This window comes from Xyrauchen texanus, chromosome 29, assembly GCF_025860055.1.
Source record: "Xyrauchen texanus isolate HMW12.3.18 chromosome 29, RBS_HiC_50CHRs, whole genome shotgun sequence".
In the NCBI taxonomy this organism is placed as follows: Eukaryota; Metazoa; Chordata; class Actinopteri; order Cypriniformes; family Catostomidae; genus Xyrauchen; species Xyrauchen texanus.
In genome coordinates, this window is record NC_068304.1 from 13,730,275 (window position 1) to 13,751,572 (window position 21,298).

At 38.3% G+C, this 21,298-nt stretch overlaps 1 protein-coding gene across 1 annotated transcript; it reads right to left on the reverse strand.

The window, feature by feature from the left end:
• Positions 1-55: 55 nt before the first annotated feature.
• LOC127623147 (myelin expression factor 2-like) lies at positions 56-18,031 on the reverse strand. The gene is made up of 17 exons (XM_052097419.1): positions 17,902-18,031; positions 15,866-16,068; positions 15,277-15,329; positions 14,601-14,608; positions 14,084-14,177; positions 13,344-13,535; positions 7,407-7,560; positions 7,024-7,073; positions 6,864-6,924; positions 5,719-5,817; positions 3,802-3,843; positions 3,640-3,720; positions 3,473-3,568; positions 1,426-1,482; positions 1,111-1,277; positions 977-1,028; positions 56-858 (listed from the first exon to the last, which is right to left on the reverse strand). The coding sequence occupies exons 1-17, from the start codon at positions 18,018-18,020 to the stop codon at positions 695-697; spliced, it is 1,692 nt and encodes a 563-aa protein (XP_051953379.1). The 5' UTR covers positions 18,021-18,031; the 3' UTR covers positions 56-694.
• Positions 18,032-21,298: the final 3,267 nt, after the last annotated feature.

Here is a 21,298-nt window from a genome sequence, read left to right on the forward strand (position 1 = left end):
CTGTAACGTTAGTACTCCAACAATTAAGACATTATATGTAAACATAAGGATTTTTTTATTTTTATTTTATTGATGTGGGGATATGTCAAAGACTGATTGCTTTTATATATTAAATTCTTCATTTTCCCAGAATACATTTTGAACTATTTAAATATCTTTAACTTTTCCTCACTACTTTTGTGAATGCCAAGTGCCCATAGTTACAGAATCGTGCTTGGCTACAGAACCGCTTTCATACACGTACGGGTTACATTTCACCCCATTATCAAATTAGAGATGTTTTGCTTTATGGTTCTAAATTAGGCTTGATTTTCTTAAGATTCTTTGCATCATGATTGTTCTCATAAAGCACACACCCCTCCCCCACAAATTCTAATTACTGTAATTCAGAAACAAAATTCAGACATTTTACATTTCTAATGGTTTAGAAATATGACCCAGGCATTTTTCGTTAGAAATAACTCAATATCCAGCAGACCACTCAGATCCAAAAATGTAATTTACAACAGCCACCTTTAATTTTTAAAATGTATTAGTTCAAATAGAGACTGGCACCAGACAAATTAAAAAGGGTTTACAAAAAACAACAACATTGATTTCAAGTGATTGGCGAAATTGTTCACTGATTAAATTTATGATGTTTTTAAAACAAAACAAAAAAGCTGGGCTATGCAGGTGGGTGCTAATGTCGGTTTTATGCATTGCGGTCAATTCGAACATCAACCTCTCGTCCGTTGATCTTGGTTCCATTCATCATTCTGCAGGCTTTATCTGCACTCTCTGGAGAATCAAAACGGACCGTTCCGCATCCTTTGGACTTCCCGTTTTCCATCTTTATTTCAGCATACATCACCTGACCTGTAGATGAGTGTTGCATTTTTACAACAGTTTCTATAGTTTGTAATGCATTAAATATGATGAAATGGTGCCCTATAACGAGATTGTGCCATTACTTACACCAACACCACACACTTACCACAGTGACTGAACTTCTCCTTTAACTTCTGCCAGGTGAGATCATATGAGAGCTGAGAACACATATGTTTTTACTAAAACACACTTCAGAGATACCAACAGAGTAAACAGTTTATTAATTTTGATAATACGCACATTTCTCACGAAGATCTGGCATCCTCCCTTAGACCCCATTCCCCTGTCACTCAATCCACCCATGTGACCAGAACTGCCTCCATACTGGCCGAAGCCACGGCCCATGTCCATATTCCCGCCCATCCGGTCAAACCCAGTGTTCATGCCCATGTTACCCATTCCTCCACCTAAAACACAAACAGTCCATCTGGATTAACTAGCAGTGTCATACTGTATGCAGCGGTTTTCTACTTTTTTTAAATACATTTTGTTGGGTCACCACTTGAAAAGCAGGGCTGAAATGTGTATGTGTGAGATTGAGTGAGGTGACTGGACCTAATCCAGAGGCCATGGGTCCCATTCCCACATTCCCCATTCCTCCAAACCCTCCACCTGACGAGCAAGACAACAGACAAGAATCAAAATAATTTCAGCTCAGGTTAATGTCAACAAGAAAAAATAATGGACATTGAATGAGTAACATGTCAACAGCAGGCCTTTAATAAACACTACATAAGACACAAGACATAACTGGTTTGCCCAATATTTTTACTGATGGTCACATTTGTATTATTTGATTATCAGTTCTTTAATAAAAGTGTTAACCCATAAGTAGACCCCATTTGGTGGGTCTCTAATCAATAGCACCAAACAACTGCATTACAGCGGTGTTCAGTAGAAAACAATACTTTTACACACCATTTCTTAAATTGTTTAAAGGTTAATTTTAGATATAATACATTAGTAACATTAAAAGTTTAACATTGATGCATTATAAACTAACAAACAACAATAGTATATTTATAGGGATGGGACGATATGGTTCTCACGATTCAGTTCGATATAAAAAATGGTTCACCAATCGATATACTCTTGATTCGACAATTAAAAAGGACAAAAGTACGACAGAACATTTTATTTTTATGAAAAATGCACATTATAATTTCTTATGTTACAGCCTTATTCCAAAATTGATTAAATTCCTCAAAATTCTACAAACAATACCCCATAATGACAATGTGAAAGAAATTTGTTTGAAATCTTTGCAAGCAACTTTGGCACCAATTACAGCCTCAAGTCTTTTTGTGTATGATACTACAAGTTTGGCACACCTATTTTTAGGCAGTTTCTCCCATTCTTCTTTGCAGGACCTCTCAAGATCCATCAGGTTGGAAGGGGAATGGCACAGCCATTGAACATCTCTGGAGAGATCTAAAAATCAGGGTTAAGTCTGGGCTCTGGCTGGGCCATTCAAGAACATTCACAGAGTTGTCCCGTAGTCACTCCGTTATCTTGGCTGTGTGCTTAGGGTCGTTGTCCTGTTGGAAGATGAACCTTCACCCCAGTCTGAGGTCCAGAGCACTCTGGAACAGGTTTTCATCAAGGATGTCTCTGTACATTGCTGCATTCATCTTTCCCTCGATCCTGACTAGTCTCCCAGTTCCTGCCGCTGAAAAACATCCCCACAGCATGATGCTGCCACCACCATGCTTCACTGTAGGGATGGTATTGGCCAGGTGATGAGCGGTGCATGGTTTCCTCCAGACATGACGCTTGACATTCAGGCCAAAGTGTACAATTTTGTTTCTCATGGTCTGAGAGTCCTTCAGGTGCCTATTGGCAAACACCAGGTGGGCTGTCATGTGCCTTTTACTGAAGAGTGGCTTTCGTCTGCCTCAATACAATCCTGTCTAGGAAGTCTACAGACAATTCCTTGGACTTCATGGATTGGTTTGTGCTCTGACATGCACTGTTATCTGTGGGACCTTACATAGACAGGTGTGTGCCTTTCCAAATCATGTCCAATCAACTGAATTTACAACAGGTGGACTCCAATCAAGTTGTAGAATGATCTCAAGGATGATCAGTGGAAACAGGATACACCTGAGCTCAATTTTGAGTGTCATGGCAAAGGCTGTGAAAACTTGTACATGTGATTATTTTTTCACAGTCGGCTGGAGCACCCCCATTTCAGGATTGGTGTTCAGAGATGGCCCCGAGTGCCAGCGTTTGAGGAGGTGGTATCCAGAAGACTGGGGAAACTAGACCGGTTTGTGGAAAAATGTGGCAAATATCTTTCTTTTTTGGAGGGCTCTCAGGGAGGGACAGTGGAGTGAGGTGTAGTGGATGTGTGTGATTATTGTTTTCGGTCCATGTAATGATAAATGACAATTTCAAATTTAGAAGTTAGTTTTGCCTCAATATGTTTTTTTTTTTTAATATCAAAATTCAATATATCATCCCCATCCCTATATATATTTATGAATAACATTAACAAAGATTAATAATAGAATACAAATTTAAAATCGTAAAGTGCAACAAGATCTACTGGTCGTAAAAACACTATCGTCCGATCTCTAAAAACATACACGGCTGTACTCACAGAGACCACCATATGAGTCTCCAAATGGACGGTTCATTCCCAGATCACTCCTGCCAAAGTCCCGGTCCATCCCTGTCATTCCTGACCGATATATATCTGTGCAGAGAGACACAGCTGTTAAGAGATCTTACAGACAAGAGAGACAGATTGATAAAATTATGTATTACCTCCCATTCGGCTCATGGGTCCCATGTCTCTGCCACCAAAACCTCCCATTCCATCCATCCCAGAGAAGCCTCCTCCCATTCCTACACATACACATACAATGATGAAGCTTGTGATAGATAATGCTGTAGTTGGAGAGTTGGTGTATCAGATCAGATTCTCACCACTCATGCGGTTCATGCTGCTGAATCCTGGTCCATCCATTCCTGCAAATAATTCAATAATAATCAGTTCAAAAGGTACATTTCAATAATAATTTCAAAACTCTGATTCAACAATTGGAGACTCCGTGAACATATTTGTTTATTAAAATAATCTCCCAAACATCTCATACTAGGGCTGAAACGATTAGTCGGCGTTATCGACAACGTCGACAATATAAAATTGTCAAAAATATTCATTGTCGACTAGTCGTTTGATCTCATTTAACATAACACAGGATCACATTAAACTCTAATGATGATGCACAGGAGCAGTACTGCAGTTTGCGCCTGATTGAGAAGAATTACACCGATCACAGTCTAGGTGCACTCTAAACTTTCCCAACAGCTTCAATTCGTACATTGTACATTGCAATGCATGAGGGAATTATAATGCAAAAATACCAAATAAGTAAATACAGAAGCACTCTCGTTGTGGAATAAGTGAAGTCGGAGCTCTTTAAAAGGAAACACCCTGGTGTTTTATCTTAAATGCAGTTTTAATGTGTTATAGCTTTATTAAAGTTAAAATGCAGGTCATGTAATTAACTATAAACTCCAACTCTAGCATTTCTCTGTGCAGTCAGCATGTGCAGAGTTGCATGAATGTCCCGACCAAAGGGGGAGAGATTGAAACTGCATCTGGCTGATCCACACGGTCACAGGGACGCTCATTCCTCGAGCACGCACTTGCTAAATCTAGATTATAACGCGATGGCTCACGACTTATTGAATCATAATATAAGTCACTGTGGATTTCTTATCGTGAAGAAAATTGGCAATACGCAGTTTTATTAATACGAGACAGTTTGTTTTTTTGTGAGTTAAAGATGGATTGAAGTGAACAAAGGTGAGAGAGGTTAGTCTTCACCCCATTCTGCAACAAAATAAGTTTGATTGTTTTCCAATAAAAGTTAACTCATTTAAAACTATGTACATTTTCTTTAAAAACTATACTGCAGAAAAACCATTGTTATTGTTATCTGAGAATGTTGAATATAATATAAAATATATACATTTTAAAATATCTAAAAATCCTTAATTTAAAAAAAAATAAATACATTCACCTAAGCAGCATATAAGATATTTAGACTCGCTATTAGAGAATAGATCTTGAATTTAAGTATATTTTGCTGCACTGAATGAAAAAAAGTCTTATATATCTTATATTTAGCTTCAAGTAAATGTATCTTGTTTTAAGGATTTTTAGACAATTTAAAAAATGAAAACAAGACAAAAACACTTGATAATAGGATTTTTACAGTGAATTTCTTTACTTTAAAAAAACAAAACAAAAAGGGTTAATTCAGTGAATGTCTTTGAGGTATTTTTAAAAGATGATTTTGTCCTCTTTATTGTTATTAAGTATGTTTAATATAACCTTTTAAGTCAGGGCACAAGCTGAATAATTGGTTGAGCTAATGATTAATCTTTGCAATAATCGCCCGAATATCGAATAATCGTTCTAATACTGGTTAGATTAATCGATTATCAAAATAATTAGTTGCAGCCCTATCTTATACTGAAACGCAATTCAAAAGGGTTTTAATTTTTGTTCATTTTTTGAAAAACTTTATCTAGATTTTTTATTTCGTTGCCACTTACCAAATTGTTTTAAAATGTTTAATAAAAGAATTTTAACAATGGCTTTCTGGTTGAAATGATGGTCCCTCTGACTGGGAAAATGCACTATTTCAAGCCATTTCAGATCAATAAATATCTAAATATATTTTCAGAATATCATCAAATGTCTGAAAAATATCAAGATGTACATTTTAGCAGAATCACCCAGCCTTAAGTGTAGTATAATACTTACAGTAATAATTAACCAGAGAAGCTCGATACAAAAAGGCATCTAGTTGTAATATCTTTTAAACATACCTCCAGGTCCCACCGAGCCCATTCCTCCTCCACTGAGATTGTTGGCATTTATCGGCTGGCCACCGGGGCCCAAACCCATGCCGATGCCCCCCAGACCTCCTGCAAACACACATCAGTTTTAGTGTTCTACTGAAAATCTAACAAGTGGTCAGCAAAAATACAGGTGTCTAAAAGATTGAGATCAGATCACTGACACCATTATTATTTTTCAATAATTCAAGGGGCTGGTGTCAATTATTCCACGGTTACCACAACTTAAGACATCGTTCAGGGTTTTATCTCAAGACAATTCCTGGATTTTTTTTCCCTGAAACGCTCTTGAGAGTGGAACTACTTTCTTTGGCCATGGATTCAGCATCTAGCTTTGATATAGTTCAAGACTTTTATTCATTTGAAAACTTAAATTTAGAACTAGCAACGGAGGATGCACCGATTTTCAGAATTGGAATAACAAGATAGTGTGCACTTGTGTGCGTTTGTATGTGCATTTGTGTGTATGTAAGCAAGAGAGAGAAACAGATCATGTGTGGAATTATCGGTGTCTGAAGTGGCTCTCGTCAGGATTAACATCGATTCAAGGTGCCAATATGCAAGTATAAGTTTACTTATCAGCAGCGAGCGCTGCCATTCTTGTACATAGCTTTGGTATTGCTAAACAACTGTTTACAATCCCAGTGAGTCACAGGGTGCGCTAACTTTGCTCCGGAGAGAGTTTGTGAGAGCTTGAAAGAGAGGGGGCGGGGGAGCGCAATGGTGATTTACACTGTGTCTCTGGCAAGATGATTTGGTTGAAAAACAAAATTAAAAGTTGTTTTGGATAATACAGAATACATTGTATGAGTTTGGGTGAAAAGAGCGCAGCGAGGGCGCTTTTCGAAAAGTTTAAATTTAAGACATTATGTGTCTTTCTTAACTGATGTACTTCCAATGTATTTGTTTTATTTGGTTATTTTGCTGTGGTAGCCTGTACGGCTCTTTGAAATAACTGAAATGATTTGGCGAAGTAATATGGAACCGTTATGCGGTCAAGACCTGGAATAACTTCATAGCCGTGCGGTTACTGGAAAATAATCAGAATCAAGCATTCAACAGATCCGTGTTATAAACACAATCAAACCCCACAGACAAACACAATGCATTCATACTGGGTAACTGGGGTTGTTTTTCTGCTGGTCTGAAGTCATCTGCAGGAAGCGATTTCTCATCCTACAATAAAGACACAACATGTAAATTAAAGGCTGAGAGCTGCTGTGCATGACCAACATTCAAAAATTCCAAACAAATAAGTTACGTAACATTTCTTACCATTTTCACATGCATCTGTCTGTCAAACAACATCTGAGCATTAAACATAGCTGTGAGCATGAGTGAAGGAAGAATGCAGTATCAGACAGTGCTGTTCTACACACAGCTACCTTCAAAGACATCATCCTAACTGAAATAGATCCTCATAAGTTACAGATTTAGTGCACTCTTCATAATCTCTGTGTGCCATGCAAACAGCATTCCGAAAGTGAATGTTGACTTAGACTAACATACTTGGTTAAAGGTTTGGAACAACATGAGTGCGAGTAAACAATGGCAGAATTTTCATTTTTGGGTGAACTATCCCTTCTGCCAAGGAAGCCATCTTCAAAGAGTTTTGGAACATTACTACAGACAATGAGGTAAGATATGTGAGAGGATACAGATGGCTTGAACAGCCTCCAGCGGTTGTTCAAAGGTGACTGTCCCCATCCCTCGACTCTTCCCGTCTTTGTCCTCCTTCACATCTGCTCTTCTCACAGTTCCTGCCATACTAAACACCTCCTTCAGTTTCTTCCATCCCACCTTAAAGTCTAGCTGCACAGAAACACACCAGATGAGGTTCATCAAAAACAGGGGGTCACACAGCACATTTAGCAGCTCATTTGTAAATTTCTTAAAACAGAAATGTACTAATCGTGGGCTGTTTAAAAACTCCAAGGATTACAGTAGCTATGAGAGGCAAGATAGAGCTGTGATTCGCTCAATGGTGTCAAACACACACTGGGTCTCATTCACCAATAACGGCATACAGGTTGCATACTTGGGTGCGCTTACCCTTACATTCTAATGTTGATGAAACTGGATTAACCTAAATAAGCGTGCGCCTACATTTTTTAATTTATATTAGTCTCTCAGCAAACGTATCCTTTAGATGCGCTCTTCCTGGGAAGCTTGCACAGCAAGATCTTTTAGTAAAACCAAGCATACTATTCTCAAAATACCTCATATTTTTGCATATGAGTGGTTTAAATTTCTAACATTTATCCTAAATTTAAATGTGAATCATGGATGACTCTCCACAAAAACATTTACACAGGTTTTGCACACAAACTACGGTTAATGAATTAGGGCTAGGTGGTTTTTCTGATTTATTTAAATTTGCATTGACCTTTTTAAAAAATTGTTTGCATGTGTGTTGCACGCTTCAAATGAACATGACAGGTTAACAACACAGAGACTGAAATAAAAGAACGATTGTACAGTGTTTGTAGCTCTACTTTGTCCATCATGCATACACCGGCTTAAAACCATAACTGGACTCGGCATGCACATGTTGATGAATGATCTCCTTTTCTTTTTGCCCATAATAAAGTGTTAGTTATGTGACAGTTACGGGTACGTCAATTAAAATCAAATGGATAAGGCTAAAGGATATTTCTGGGAGAATAAAACATCCACCGCACCTTTTACGATGACGATTCAGATAGATTGTTAATTATTATGTACTGTAATGTGTTTTAAGTGTTCTATCTGCATCTATAGCCAACATCTGGCAAGCGATCATTTTGAAAAACTTTGCGGGTTGAACTGTTATGATCATTTATTTCATTTTGCTGTGCGCGTCTCCATCATACATTGAGTCCTTTCTAGATAAACTATCATTTTTAGATATTGATTTCAAGATAGACTTGTTTTAGATGAAATAAATGTAATTGGCCAAGTAGTATTTAGCAGTTTTTCTATTGTTTCGGAACATCTGGGTTTATTAGATTTTAATTTAATATTTACACTATTTTGACAACTTCCTGTTTGATGCACTGTTTTTGCACACCTTTGTTTCCTTTAATAAAAATAACTTTTATTTCTCTAACAAATTTGCCTTGCATTCTAATAAAGAACATATTATTTGAAATGTTGTACATTTAAAAGGCGAAGAAAATATAATCATGTGGGAGTCACATGACACCACGCGAGGATCGGACGTGTGAACAGAGAGCTCTGCGCACTTTGCTAGTTTTAATACCTTTTATGACATAAACCGGTGAGATTCGATATACTCTGTTCAATAGCTGTTCTAGGAGGACAATGTGTCTCGGGCTTTGAGGCATTAAAGGACACTTACCGTAATTTCCGGACTATTGAGCGCACCTGAATATAAGCCGCACCCACTGATTTTTAAATAAAATATTATTTTGAACATACATAAGCCGCACCTGTCTATAAGCCGCAGGTGCCTACCGGTAAATTTAACGAAACACGGTGTGGCAGCGGGGGCGTGGTCAAGCGCCCGTCCGGGAGAGAAAAGCGGTAAGGGTGCTTACACCTGAGCTAAATTATGTCTAACACCGGTGTCTAATTTCAGTAAGCATGGGGAGAGCGGCATAAAAAGGCAGCAGCCACAGAGCTGAGAGAGTGACACACGTCAGTCTAGTGTTGGCGCATAGAAGAATTGAGAAACTTTATAAAATTGATTGTAAACATTGCTGTGGCCATTAAAAGCCTTACCTGGAGCGTCAAGTGCCCTGCTGAAAACTGTCACACTGGTGCCCGCGTGACAGTTTTCCCAAGAAGGACACGTGAAGCAGGGCACTTGAAATTAGACACCGGTGTTAGACATAATTTAGCGCAGGTATAAGCGCCCTTACAGCTTTTTTCTTCCGGACGGGCGCTTGACCACGCCCCCGCTGCCACACACGGCTTGTAATAAAACATTTGCAGTAAACAGTAGCCTACCAATAAAGTCATTGGTCACTATCTTCCTCGTCCTGTGCACTGAAACCACTGAAGTCATCTCCTTCGGTGTCGGAGTTAAATAGCCTCAGATTTAGTTGTCTTTTTGCACTGAGTCAATTCCTCACGCTGCTGTTTCCAGCGTCTTATCGTCGACGTCGACTCATTAAGACCAAGCTCCCGTGCAGCAGCTCTATTTCCTTTTCCAACAGCCAGATCAATCGCCTTCAACTTGAAAGCTGCATCATATGCATTTCTCCATGTCTTTGCCATGGTGAGGGTGACAAAATTACTACCGTAATCAGAATGATGGGAAGTTTGAGCGCTCGATTTAATCTAAACAGTAAACAAAAAAGTTGTTTTGACCTTAACCCGTTCGGCAATTTCATTGGTCTAATGAAAGCTTCACGCCGCCAAAAAACTGAGCACGTCACAGAATGTTTTTTTTTTTTTTTATATATAAAATTTGAAAGCGGGAAAAATCCATATATTAGCCGCGTCATTGTATAAGCCGCGAGGTTCAAAGCGTGGGAAAAAAGTTGCGGCTTATAGTCCGGAAATTACGGTACATGCTCAAGCCTACACCGGAGTCGATTTGGTTGGAGAGATGCAGGAAATGCGGCGAGAGATGCTGAACATGTCGGCAATGCTGACGAAGATCGTTGCTAACTTGAAGGATCACTGCCATGGAAACGAAGCTTACAGATGTCTCAAGTGGGGGATGTCGAGAAAAGGATCGATTATCTGGAGTCATCAGAGAGGGAATTGTCTTCTAATCCGCTAGCAACTAAGGTGGATTTGGAATGTGTCTGGGAGAAGTTGAAGGACATGGAAAACCGTAGACGGAGGAATAACATCAGTATCATGGGAGTCCAGGTGGGAGTAGAGGAAACAGGATTCGGTGAAACTCCTGGATGGCCTGTTTGAGTCTGCTCGACATAGCAGGCCATAAGCTGGAAATCGAGCGAGCTCCGGGTTCCGGCTCGACGATCCGAGGAAGGAAAAAGGACCCGATCAAGACCCGCGAGGCAAGGAGTAAAAGGAAGGCTTTCTTGGATTTTCTTTTTCCCAGATTTTGTGAACTCAAGAGAGAAACGTGATCAATTCAAGGAATACAAGAAACATTTACATCAACGGAAGGTCGCTTTTGCACTGATATTCCTGGCCAAATTGAGAATAAGGATGGCCATAAAACATTCACATGCCCACAGCAAGCAATATCCTTCCTAAAGTAAGTCATCTTTAGGTAATGAACCAGTTTACTGAACATTCGCTTGACTGTTTGAAGATTCTGCACAATCTTTTTGTGCTGGTACCACCTAGCGGCTGGAATTTATTTAGTAGCGCAACACACCTTGGGGACAGTTTTGTGGATGAACCTACATGCTCCTTGTGCTTATTCCACCAATCGGCTGAAGTATATTTTGTGGAGTATTTCTGGCAAAGTCATTGGAGAAAGTAATTTGCTTGCATTCATGTTGCAGCCGAGTGGACCAGCTCACTAAAATTCCACTTGACAGTCTGAGTATCCTGCATGTTTTTTTTGTGCTGGTGCCACCTATCAGCTGGAGTTTATTTTGTAGAATAACACCTTAAGGTTAGTTTTATGGATGAAGCTACATGCTGTGTGTATTCTGCCTATTGGCTGGAGTTTGTTTTGTAGATTATCTTTTGCTGCATAATTCAGTCTCACAGAATGTGTATAGAAACACCGGACTTGAGCAGACTGATGGCAAGGTTTTCGAGGGGGCTCTCATAGGCGTGCATGGACTGTTTGAGTTTGGAGGGATGGACACCAGTTGGCACTGTCGTGCGTGGTGTTAATGCACACGCTTTTTTTCCCCAAGGGGATTTGATTGTTGCACTAATGTTAGAATGTGGTCTTTATAATCTTGTCTTTGGCACAAGATTTATTTTTTCTTATATGTAAAAATTTTAAATGTTAATGAGTGGATTGTCTCTCTCCACGAGGAATGTGAAAGGGTTGGGGCACCCATTTCTTAAGCGTATGAAATATGATTTCTTCAAGAAACACACCTTTCTCTGCAGGAAGCTGAACATTTAGTAAAGATATGGGGTGGGCATTTTTATATCGTGCTGGCTCGAGTAAGAGCAGGGGTGTCAGATTTTGTTTTATTATTATGCATTCGGTCTCAGACATTTGGCTCATTGGTCGCTTCCACCTGAGAGAGCCCCTCCCTGGTTTTGTATTAAACAGGAAGTTCTTGCCCCTATTTCGCCATTGCAAAGCCTTTCTATCAAACTATCCAGAGAAATGACACCCCGTTATCTCACATTTGTATGCGGTGTGGACAAAAGCATCCAGAATGTTTAATTCAGACATTTATTTAAATGTTGCTTCGAGCAGATGGCTGAACCCAAAATGATGTATTAATAAGTCCCCTTTCTGCTTCTTAGAGTGGATTGTGAGGGGGTTACTACACTCTATGACATATATGAGAGTGGAGTATTGAGATCCTTTGAAAATATGGTCAAATATTCAATTATTTAGATATTTACAACTGCACCACCTGCTCTGTACTATTTTTTGGGAGAAGCATACACCCCCCTAAAGTGGCAGACACTCTGGGATTAGTGATTACTGCCTTTGGAAAAGGTCATGAGGCATTAGTGTATTACTCCCTGCTAATTCAGAGTCTAGGGGACAAAGCTTCAACTTCAAAAAACAAAGATTATGGGAGAACATTTTTAACTTTGTATTGGAGGGGGGGAGTGTGGGCTAAGATTCTAAAAAACATTAAGTCTACATCCAGAGATGCAAGGGTGCGCCTCATGCAATTTAAGATTTCACATGGATTCTATTGGACACCCTTTAGATTGTATAGGCTTGGTCTTAAAAGACACGCCCACCTGCTGGCAATGCCAATCAGAATATGGGGACACGACCCATGTGTTTTGGTGGTGTGTTAAGATCCAAAACATTTGGTTGAAGGTTCAGAGTTTTATGTGACATGCTGTGCACTCAAATTAAATTTTGCCCCAGACTCTGTATTTTAGGTGATGGGGCGGTCATTAATATAGGGGAAAAATATATAAAAAATTGGGTCCTAGACATTGTTATGATTGGCAGACCAATCATTCTTAGGTGATGGAAGTCTGGAGCGCTCTCGTTTTAAGAGTGGCACACAATGGGCAAGGCTGCGGCATTTGAGGGAATGTCGTATAGAAGGCTAGTTAGCATGTATTTGTTTAATAGAAAATGGGGCAACTATTTGGCCTTTTTGGAGGGTTCTCGGGGAGGGGCAGTGGAGTGAGATTTGTAATATTACAAGTATGATTTGTATTTTTTTTTTTTATCTATTCTTCAGTGTTTTCTCAATTTTATTTGTGTATACTTTCATTTTGTGTTGGACCACTGGATGTTTGTAGTGGGGTGGGAGGAGGATGTTCAGAGGAAGGGACATATATTATAATATAATTTGATTCCTTTTGTGTATGTTCTGTTACTTCAATCCTGTTTTTTGAAACAATAAAATGTTAATATTGAAAAGAAAAATTTGTTAAAATCGTGAATCGTCCATTAGTTAAAAAGAGTTTATTTTTCTGCCATATTGCTCAGCCCTATAGTGAATGAGACACACTCTCAATCAAACGTAGCTCAGTACATTTTCAAACAAGTGACTCACGTTAGCCACAAATACGGTGGTCCCCAGATGGCCAGCCTGCAGTGCACTGATGATGTCAGGGGGGATATTGGGGTTGTTGCTGATAGAAGGGGGTACATTAATACCCCCCGGGCCAGCGTCCTGCCCTCTCCCCCCACTATACATCCTCCCTGCTTTCTGCAGAACACGACGTGCATGCTCGCCGTCAGGATCCTAAAAACAACCCAACAATTCAGTTAACCCTCCTATTGTTTTAAGAAACTGCATCCTTTTGTCCTTCAGGTAATTTTTGACCAATATTGAAAACCACTAAAATTGCATAAATTCTTGTTTTGTTGTGGTCCCAAAGTGTCTATTTCACACAGCAGTCAAAATGGGCAAACTTTGCATATCTATTGCAATAAATGAATTCCTTCCCACTAACTTCCCAGTGTTACAGGTGTTCAGGAAGGTGCTATAACAGTTATTTCTGCCATCTAATGTTTTCACATAAAATAACATCCAATGGGTCTTTAGCCCCATTGTATTTACTACATATTACCAGCACACAACTGCTAAAAATACTTTTTCTGAGGGGGGCCTGGGTTGTTAAAATTAATGTTTTTTTTTATGGTATTGTGACATCCCTACCAAAAACGATGCTGTATTTATAACATTCTTTACCTGAACCTGGTCAAAAAGGACCTTAAGAAGGGATAAGGTCCACACAACATCACATGGCAAAGAAAACTGTAGAAGGAAAGTGTTATGAGGGTCTCTACCTCCTTGATGTTCAGTGGTCTTCCATTTAAATCATGTTTGCTCATGACGTCAATAGCTTTCTTTACAAACTCTTCATCTTTGAATTCAACCACACTGCAAAAGAAGCACAGCCGTTAGTATACGGGCAACATGCTAATGGTACATTTACCAATTTGTGTGAAGCAGGGATGTCAAATGTACCGTTATTTTGTATCAAGTGGATACTTGAAGATAAAAGGTAATAATACTAGTCTTACTGCAGTATTGTTCATAAAGAATCAACTTCAAAATTTCTCAAATTCTGTTGAGCCAACTACATAAACAGTGTGCAGATTACAAAATTAAAGAACTATACAGGAAAAGCAGAAAGATTGTGCTCTCTGTTCTGTTTCTCATTGTCTTTGCCAGCGAGAAGATACACTGTAAACAAGTAATTTTTAATAAAGGAAAATAAAGGAGTGTGTTCAACATCATATTAGTTTTTACTGTGAAATCAACATTTTAAATGGTATTGGTATAATTAATAATGGTTCTTACCCACAGCCCTGCAGGAGCACAGCCCAGAGAGTTGCAGAGGATGACAAGATGGAACAAAAAAATCAGAACACCCCACAATCATGTAAGCAGTTGAAACATTTACAGAATGAGAGAAACATGTGAATGTGATTCATATCATTAGTGCTTTAAAAAGATCAATTAAAACACATGCTTCTGAATAAATATTTTGTTTTAAATTAGAAACCAGCTTTTGCTTAATTTCATTTGGAGGTTTCTATGGTGAGATGGACAAATAAAATGATTAATCCAGGGGCAAATAAAACAGATTAAAATGGAATCTTACAGTTGTTACGGGAAAGAACCAATCAAACAGACAGATGCATGAAGGGGGTTTAGGAAGGACAGCTGACAGATAGTGTCTCATAGATCAGTTTGCATGATCTTAATTCCAAATCAAAATAAACCTGAGCAATCATCAAATGTGCCAAATCAAATGTGAGATAAATTGACTCCAGCCAAATGTGTAAACCAATTTACAGTACATCCAAATAATGGTCTTTACTGAGGTAAACATCAACACGCTATCCCCAAAGTCAAAGGTCAACAATATCGGGTCTACCGGCAGAAGCCCAGGTCACATGAATCGCCCTGAGCACATGAGTGATGCTGCGGAGGGGATTTCAACCTCGCACAGCGCAGATTCACCAACACTTACCCTTGACTTTCCTTCTCCATCCTTAAAGAGCTCCACGTATGTAACCTCACCAACTACATGAGACATACAAAGGGAAAATACCAGAGAACAAGGCATTTAAATCACCAGTGGTCTCGTCACAAGTTTGAAACCTGGGTGCAACGCTACACACCTGAAACCTCAAGGCAACTCCCCAAACACCACAATTCCATTTATTTACTGACACCAGGCAGCTATACAACTACATTCAACTATAGAAGTGCAAAGAATTCTACACATTTACACAGTTGAAAATCACTTAACCACCCACCTGTGCCATCCTTCAAAATCAGTTAAATAAACCACATTCCAGAAGTTCAGATGTTTATCTGTGTCACTTTCTACTGTAAATACATAAAATTATCTGAGAGACATTTAAACAAATACCATAGTAAACCTGAAATAACCTAGTCAAAATATTCAAACCAGAACAGCATTAAACTCTCCTGAGAAGAACAGACTCTATCCAACATACATCCATCCTTCTTTAAACGACACTAAATGAGAGATACAAGCTAGAAACTGAGAGAGGGAGCTGATGTAAGGATGCTTCAGTCTCTGTATGGGTTACCTTTCTCACGCATTAGATCTTTAATTGCTTGCCACTTCATATCATACGGGATATTGCTAATAAACACTCTGTTTCTGTGGCCACTCTTCTTGTCCCCTGAACCGCCATGTCTGTCTTTATAGGGGTGATATCGGTTTGACTTTCGGCCCCCAGAACTCTTCTCTTTGGGCTCCAGCTTCTCTTTAGGGGCCTCTTCTGCATCCCTGCAAACAGACAGACGAAGACAATATGCAAAAATTGTTCAAAGTAATTAAGCAAGACAACTTCTGCATAAATTCAATTAAAAACTACAAGACAGTGGTAACGCTCTGAAATTAAACATAGCAACTACTTAGATGAGAAAATATATTTTAATCCCTTTTGACTAATATATATATATATATATATATATATATATATATATATATATATATATAGCATTTGACTGTATTTTCTCATGAATCCAAACATGTTTAAAAACAGATAACTGACATTATCCCCCCCAAATATGATCATAATACATAAATGCGACAATTGACGATTTGTTGAGCCCCGTCTTAAAAGCGTTGCTGACCAATCTTGTCTTAGCAACTGTTGCCGTGCACCAATTTTTTGATGAGCGCTTGCTTTTTGCCAATGAGTCTATGGGAGTAATGTGTGTTTGAGCGGTATTAAGCAGGATTTTACAGAAATGATCTACGAAATGTCAAAACTTTGTTGCTGGGTCACTTGTAATAGTGACACGTGGTACCTGGAGAGGATACACTAAATGTTTTTTCTTTCTTTTTAAAAACTCTTTACATTAATCCATAGCATGCACTTTGCAAGATTTAAGTATGAGATCTGCAGAGCTTGTCAGAGCGAGCAACTGTAACCAAATGGGGCCGGAGTTTAGCGAAGGGAGCTAAATCATTGGCCAACATATTTTTTATTATTCACAATCCATTCAGAAGGCTCGAAAAATCACAAAGGTAGCAAAAAAGTAATCCATATAATTCCAGTTTTTAAATCCATTTCTTCAGAATTAATATAATAGGTTTGGGTGAGAAAAAATATTTTTTTGAAGTCCTTTTTTTCCTCTAAATCTCCACTTTAACTTTCAGATTTGAAACTGAAACTAAACAGTGACTTTCAAATGCAAATGTGGAGATTTAGAGGGAAAATAGGACTTGCATTTTGATCTGTTTCTCACCCACAACTATTATATGCCTTCTGAAGACATTTAATTTTATGCTGCCTTTATGTGATTTTTGGAGCTTCAAAAAGGTCTGATCGCCATTCACTTGCATTGTGTGAACCTACAGAAAAATCTTAATTTGTGTTCTGCTTAAGAAAGTCAGACAGACACATCTGGGATGGCATGAGTGTGAGTAAATTATGAGAGAATTTTCATTTTTGGATAAATTATACCAAAATATTTATTATGCAAACTAGTTCAAAACCCAATAGTCCTTATTCATATTAGCGCCATCTTTACCACATCTAATTGTCCACAACTGTCTGGAGCGTCAGGTCTACTAAATGTCCTTGGAAACATATTTTTTAATTAAACATTTTAAACCGCCGTACAGCCCAATGAAGAGACTGTACGTCTATCCCTAACAGATAAGGTATAAGGCATATTACAGTTCATAGCCCGATGTTTATGTGGTCGGGAGTCTAAGAGACTAAAAATTGTTTTATAGATGCATAGACATTTAATGCTTTGCTGAAAACACTTTAACCTGAGAAGAAAAAAAAAAAAAAATCAACTGCACGATAATCGCGGAGCGGTTGCTATTGGTTACCGCTTTGATTGGAAATCGCAGCCAATGACCACAGCGCCACAAAACACGAGAAACGCTCGAAGGAAAGGGGATACATATGGAAAATATAAGGAAACGATGGTAATATCTTGAAATACCCGCTGAGATGGATGGAAATAAAGAAAAGCTTAAGTGAAACTAAAGGCGTTTGTTTTTGTAATCGAACTCCGATCGTGCACAGGCCGCGCCAATACCACAGATGTAATAAACGCAATGCATGTGCGATTTTTGATTTACAATAGCATAAATTACGTTTTATCGCCATTGACGTTCTTTTTTTGCTCCACTTCTCCCTCTGCGGCCGGAGAACCGTCTAAATCCTCCTGTTTGATGTCCTCAGTTAGATCCACCGTCAGCTCCACGTCCTCCATCGCTGCCTGCTCCCGCTCAACTCATGCAAATACCGCGAGAAGAGACGAGAGCTGAGTGACGTATGAGAGTCAGAGAGAGAGAGAGAGACTGTTGGACGGACAGACAGATAGATATTTTGAGATGTTGCTTCAATATATCCACATAATTTCCTTCCTCGTGATGCTGTTTTGTGAAGTGCACCAGTCACTCCTGCAGCAAAGCACCCCCACAACTTAAGCTGCCACCCCATGCTTCATGGTTGGGAGGGTGTTCTTCGCCCTCACCCTTTTAACTCCTAACATAACAATGGTCATTATGGCCAAAGAGTTCAATTTTTGTTTCTTCAGACCAGAGGACATTTCTCCAAAAAAGTAAGATCTTCGTCCCTATGTGCACTTGCAAACTGTAGTCTGGCTTTTTTATGGCAGTTTTGGAGCATTGGCTTCTTCCTTGCTGAACAGCTTATCAGGTTGTATCGATATAGGACTCATTTTACTGTGGATATAGATACTTGTCTACATGATTCCTCCAGCATCTTCACAAGGTCCTTTGCTGTTGTTCTGGGATTGATTTGCACTTTTCGCACCAAACTACATTAATCTCTAGGAGACAGAATGCGTCTCCTTCCGGAGCAGTTTGATGGCTGTTTGGTCCCATGGTGTTTTTCCCTGCATATTATTGTTTGTACAGATGAACGTGGTGCCTTCAGGCATTTGGAAATTGCTCCCAATGATGAATCAGACTTGTTGAGGTCCACAATTTTTTTTCTGAGGTCTTGGTTGATTTCCCCATGATGTCTAGTAAAGAGGCACTAAGTTTGAATGTAGGACTTAAAATACATCCACAGGTACACCACCAATTAACTCCAATTAGCTAATTAGGTTGTCAGAATGTAATTGGCTAATTGCCTAAAGGTTTGACATAATTTTCTGGAATTTTCCAAGCTGCTTGAAGGCACAGTTAACTGTGTGTAAACTTCTGACCCACTGGAATTGTGATATTGTCAATTAAAAGTGAAACAATCTGTCTGTAAACAATTGCTGGAAAAATTACTTGTGCCATGCACAAAGTAGATGTCCTAAACGACTTACCAAAACTATAGTTTGCTAATATTAAATCTTTGGAGTGTGTATAAAATTATATTTAATTACTTCAGCCTAAGTGTATGTACACTTCTGACATCAACTGTAGATACTGTATAAAAGACAGAAAGAGTTTTGGACGGATAGATAGATAGATAGATAGATAGATAGATAGATAGATAGATAGATAGATAGATAGATAGATAGATAGATAGCATGCAACAATAAACAATAACAATCTACACAGGACAATACAACACTGATATACATTATCCACAATTATGGATTAATAGCTCATCCCCTTTACACATTTTAAATTACACACTAGTAATCTGAGCTGCCATAAACTGTTGTAAACAGAAACAATTTAGTCCCCAAAGAAAATTAGTGTCACATAAATATATTACAGGATTCTGGATTATAATGCAGCTGATAATAAAAGTAGATAGATGCATTTTATTGATCCATAAAAACCTTCTAAGCTTTTCCTGGAAATTCTTATGAAACTAAATTCAACTAAACCACAGCCAAAAATAAAACATGTATAAAACATCTGTCTTTAAACAAGAGTTCAGGGGTCATGTTATGGCTTTATGCAGTCTGACTGTTGGAGCTCTAACTGCAACAAATGAGCTCTCTCGAATCATTTAGATTGCACATCATATATGAAAGTCTTAATACAGCCAGAAATGAAACCCTTGAATAAATTAGTTATTGGTATGAACTAGTAAGTAATGGGCTGTTTGTGAAGAGTAAAACCTACATTTTGTAATAAAATAATTTATATTACACCAAACTAGATATTTTTGTGGCTGTCCACACCACTGTAAGTGAACACAATGGAGTCTGATTGCCGTTGCCAAGGGTGACGCTGATTGAATTCAAGGCACCTTGCCACAATTCCCCTATTGTCTCATAAGTTTACACACCCCCTTTAGAATTTATACAAATATAAGTACTGCCCTTGAGAAATTACAATACATAACAGATATTTACATATATCCCACAAGACAAAATAAAACAATTTACACAAATCATGCTGTTCAAAATGTTTCACACCCTCTTGGTTCTTAAAGGTGCAAACATTCATTGATGCTTATAGGCAACGTTTTGTAATAGTTGTGTTTGACTACCTCAATTGTCCTAAATGCCAAAAGCTGTATCTCAACATCATATAGCCACTGTTGGAAGAACTCAGATGTGCAGAAGATAATAGGAAACCAAAGAAAATGCAGTACCTGGAGGATTATTGTTGAAAGCAGTGGGCCGATTCACTGCTCAGGACAAAGCAGAGACTCATGCACAACTATCACAAAATATACAGTTCAAACAGTCATTGATCAGAGGAAGGATAATTGTTTGATTTCACTGACCTGATTTTATCTGATTTGTATCATTCTTAGAACAAAAACATTATAAAACATAATAGAAATAAAAAAAAAAATTAAAAGATAAAACAAGTCGACAAATATTTAAAGTATTGATGGATGAAGGATAATTGATCCGTGCATTTATTTCTTTTATACAATTTTTTTTTTACCTAGAAATCTTTAATCAAAATGTCATAGCTTGCTCTTCTGCTGATATGACTGACTCTTCTCTGCTGACATTTGCGATGCCAAAAGTCAAAATTTTCAGTTTTAAACTGCCCCTTCAAGAGCCATTCATGCACACAAACCTGGCACAGAGGTGAAGAGGTGTATTTTTGGCTCATTCCTTCCCAAAATCCTGTTAGATTCCCTGAACCTTCTTGGTTGAATTTTTACAGTTTGTACAAGGAGGAATACCAGCGAATTTGCTGTTGTGTTCGAAGCATTTCACGCCTGAATGCTTCCATCACATGCATCAGTCGGATGCGGAGAAAGTGGCTTTATATATTTAAAGTTTATTCATACTTTTTAATGCAGGAATTTTTTGGAGGTATCTTGGGATGTACAGCACAAGTGTTCATTATACTTTATATTTAGAATATTATATTTCATGAGCTGTGGGATTATGGGCTGCTTATGTATTAATATCCTTCAGGGATAGGGACTAATGACTCCCTACTTGGGTTGCACATATTTATAGAATTATATTACATAGAATACGTTAAAAAAAAAAAATAATTTTATGTGACAGCTGAACAAGGAGGAAATATAGACATTATTTTTAATTCAGTGAATGGAAAAACAAACTTCTCGTGTAAAGTGTTTTAGAAAGTAACTTAAAAGTAA

What these genes read in the sequence shown, in the direction of transcription:
- LOC127623147 (XM_052097419.1), bottom strand. Translation starts at nt 18,020, where the DNA reads ATGGAGGACGTGGAGCTGACGGTGGATCTAACTGAGGACATCAAACAG. An exon ending in GACCACTGAACATCAAGGAG is followed by an intron (nt 13,536 to 14,083) that starts GTAGAGACCCTC and finishes GGTTGTTTTTAG; the next exon opens with GATCCTGACGGCGAGCATGC. An exon ending in CCACCGTATTTGTGGCTAAC is followed by an intron (nt 7,561 to 13,343) that starts GTGAGTCACTTG and finishes GTTTCTGTGCAG; the next exon opens with CTAGACTTTAAGGTGGGATG.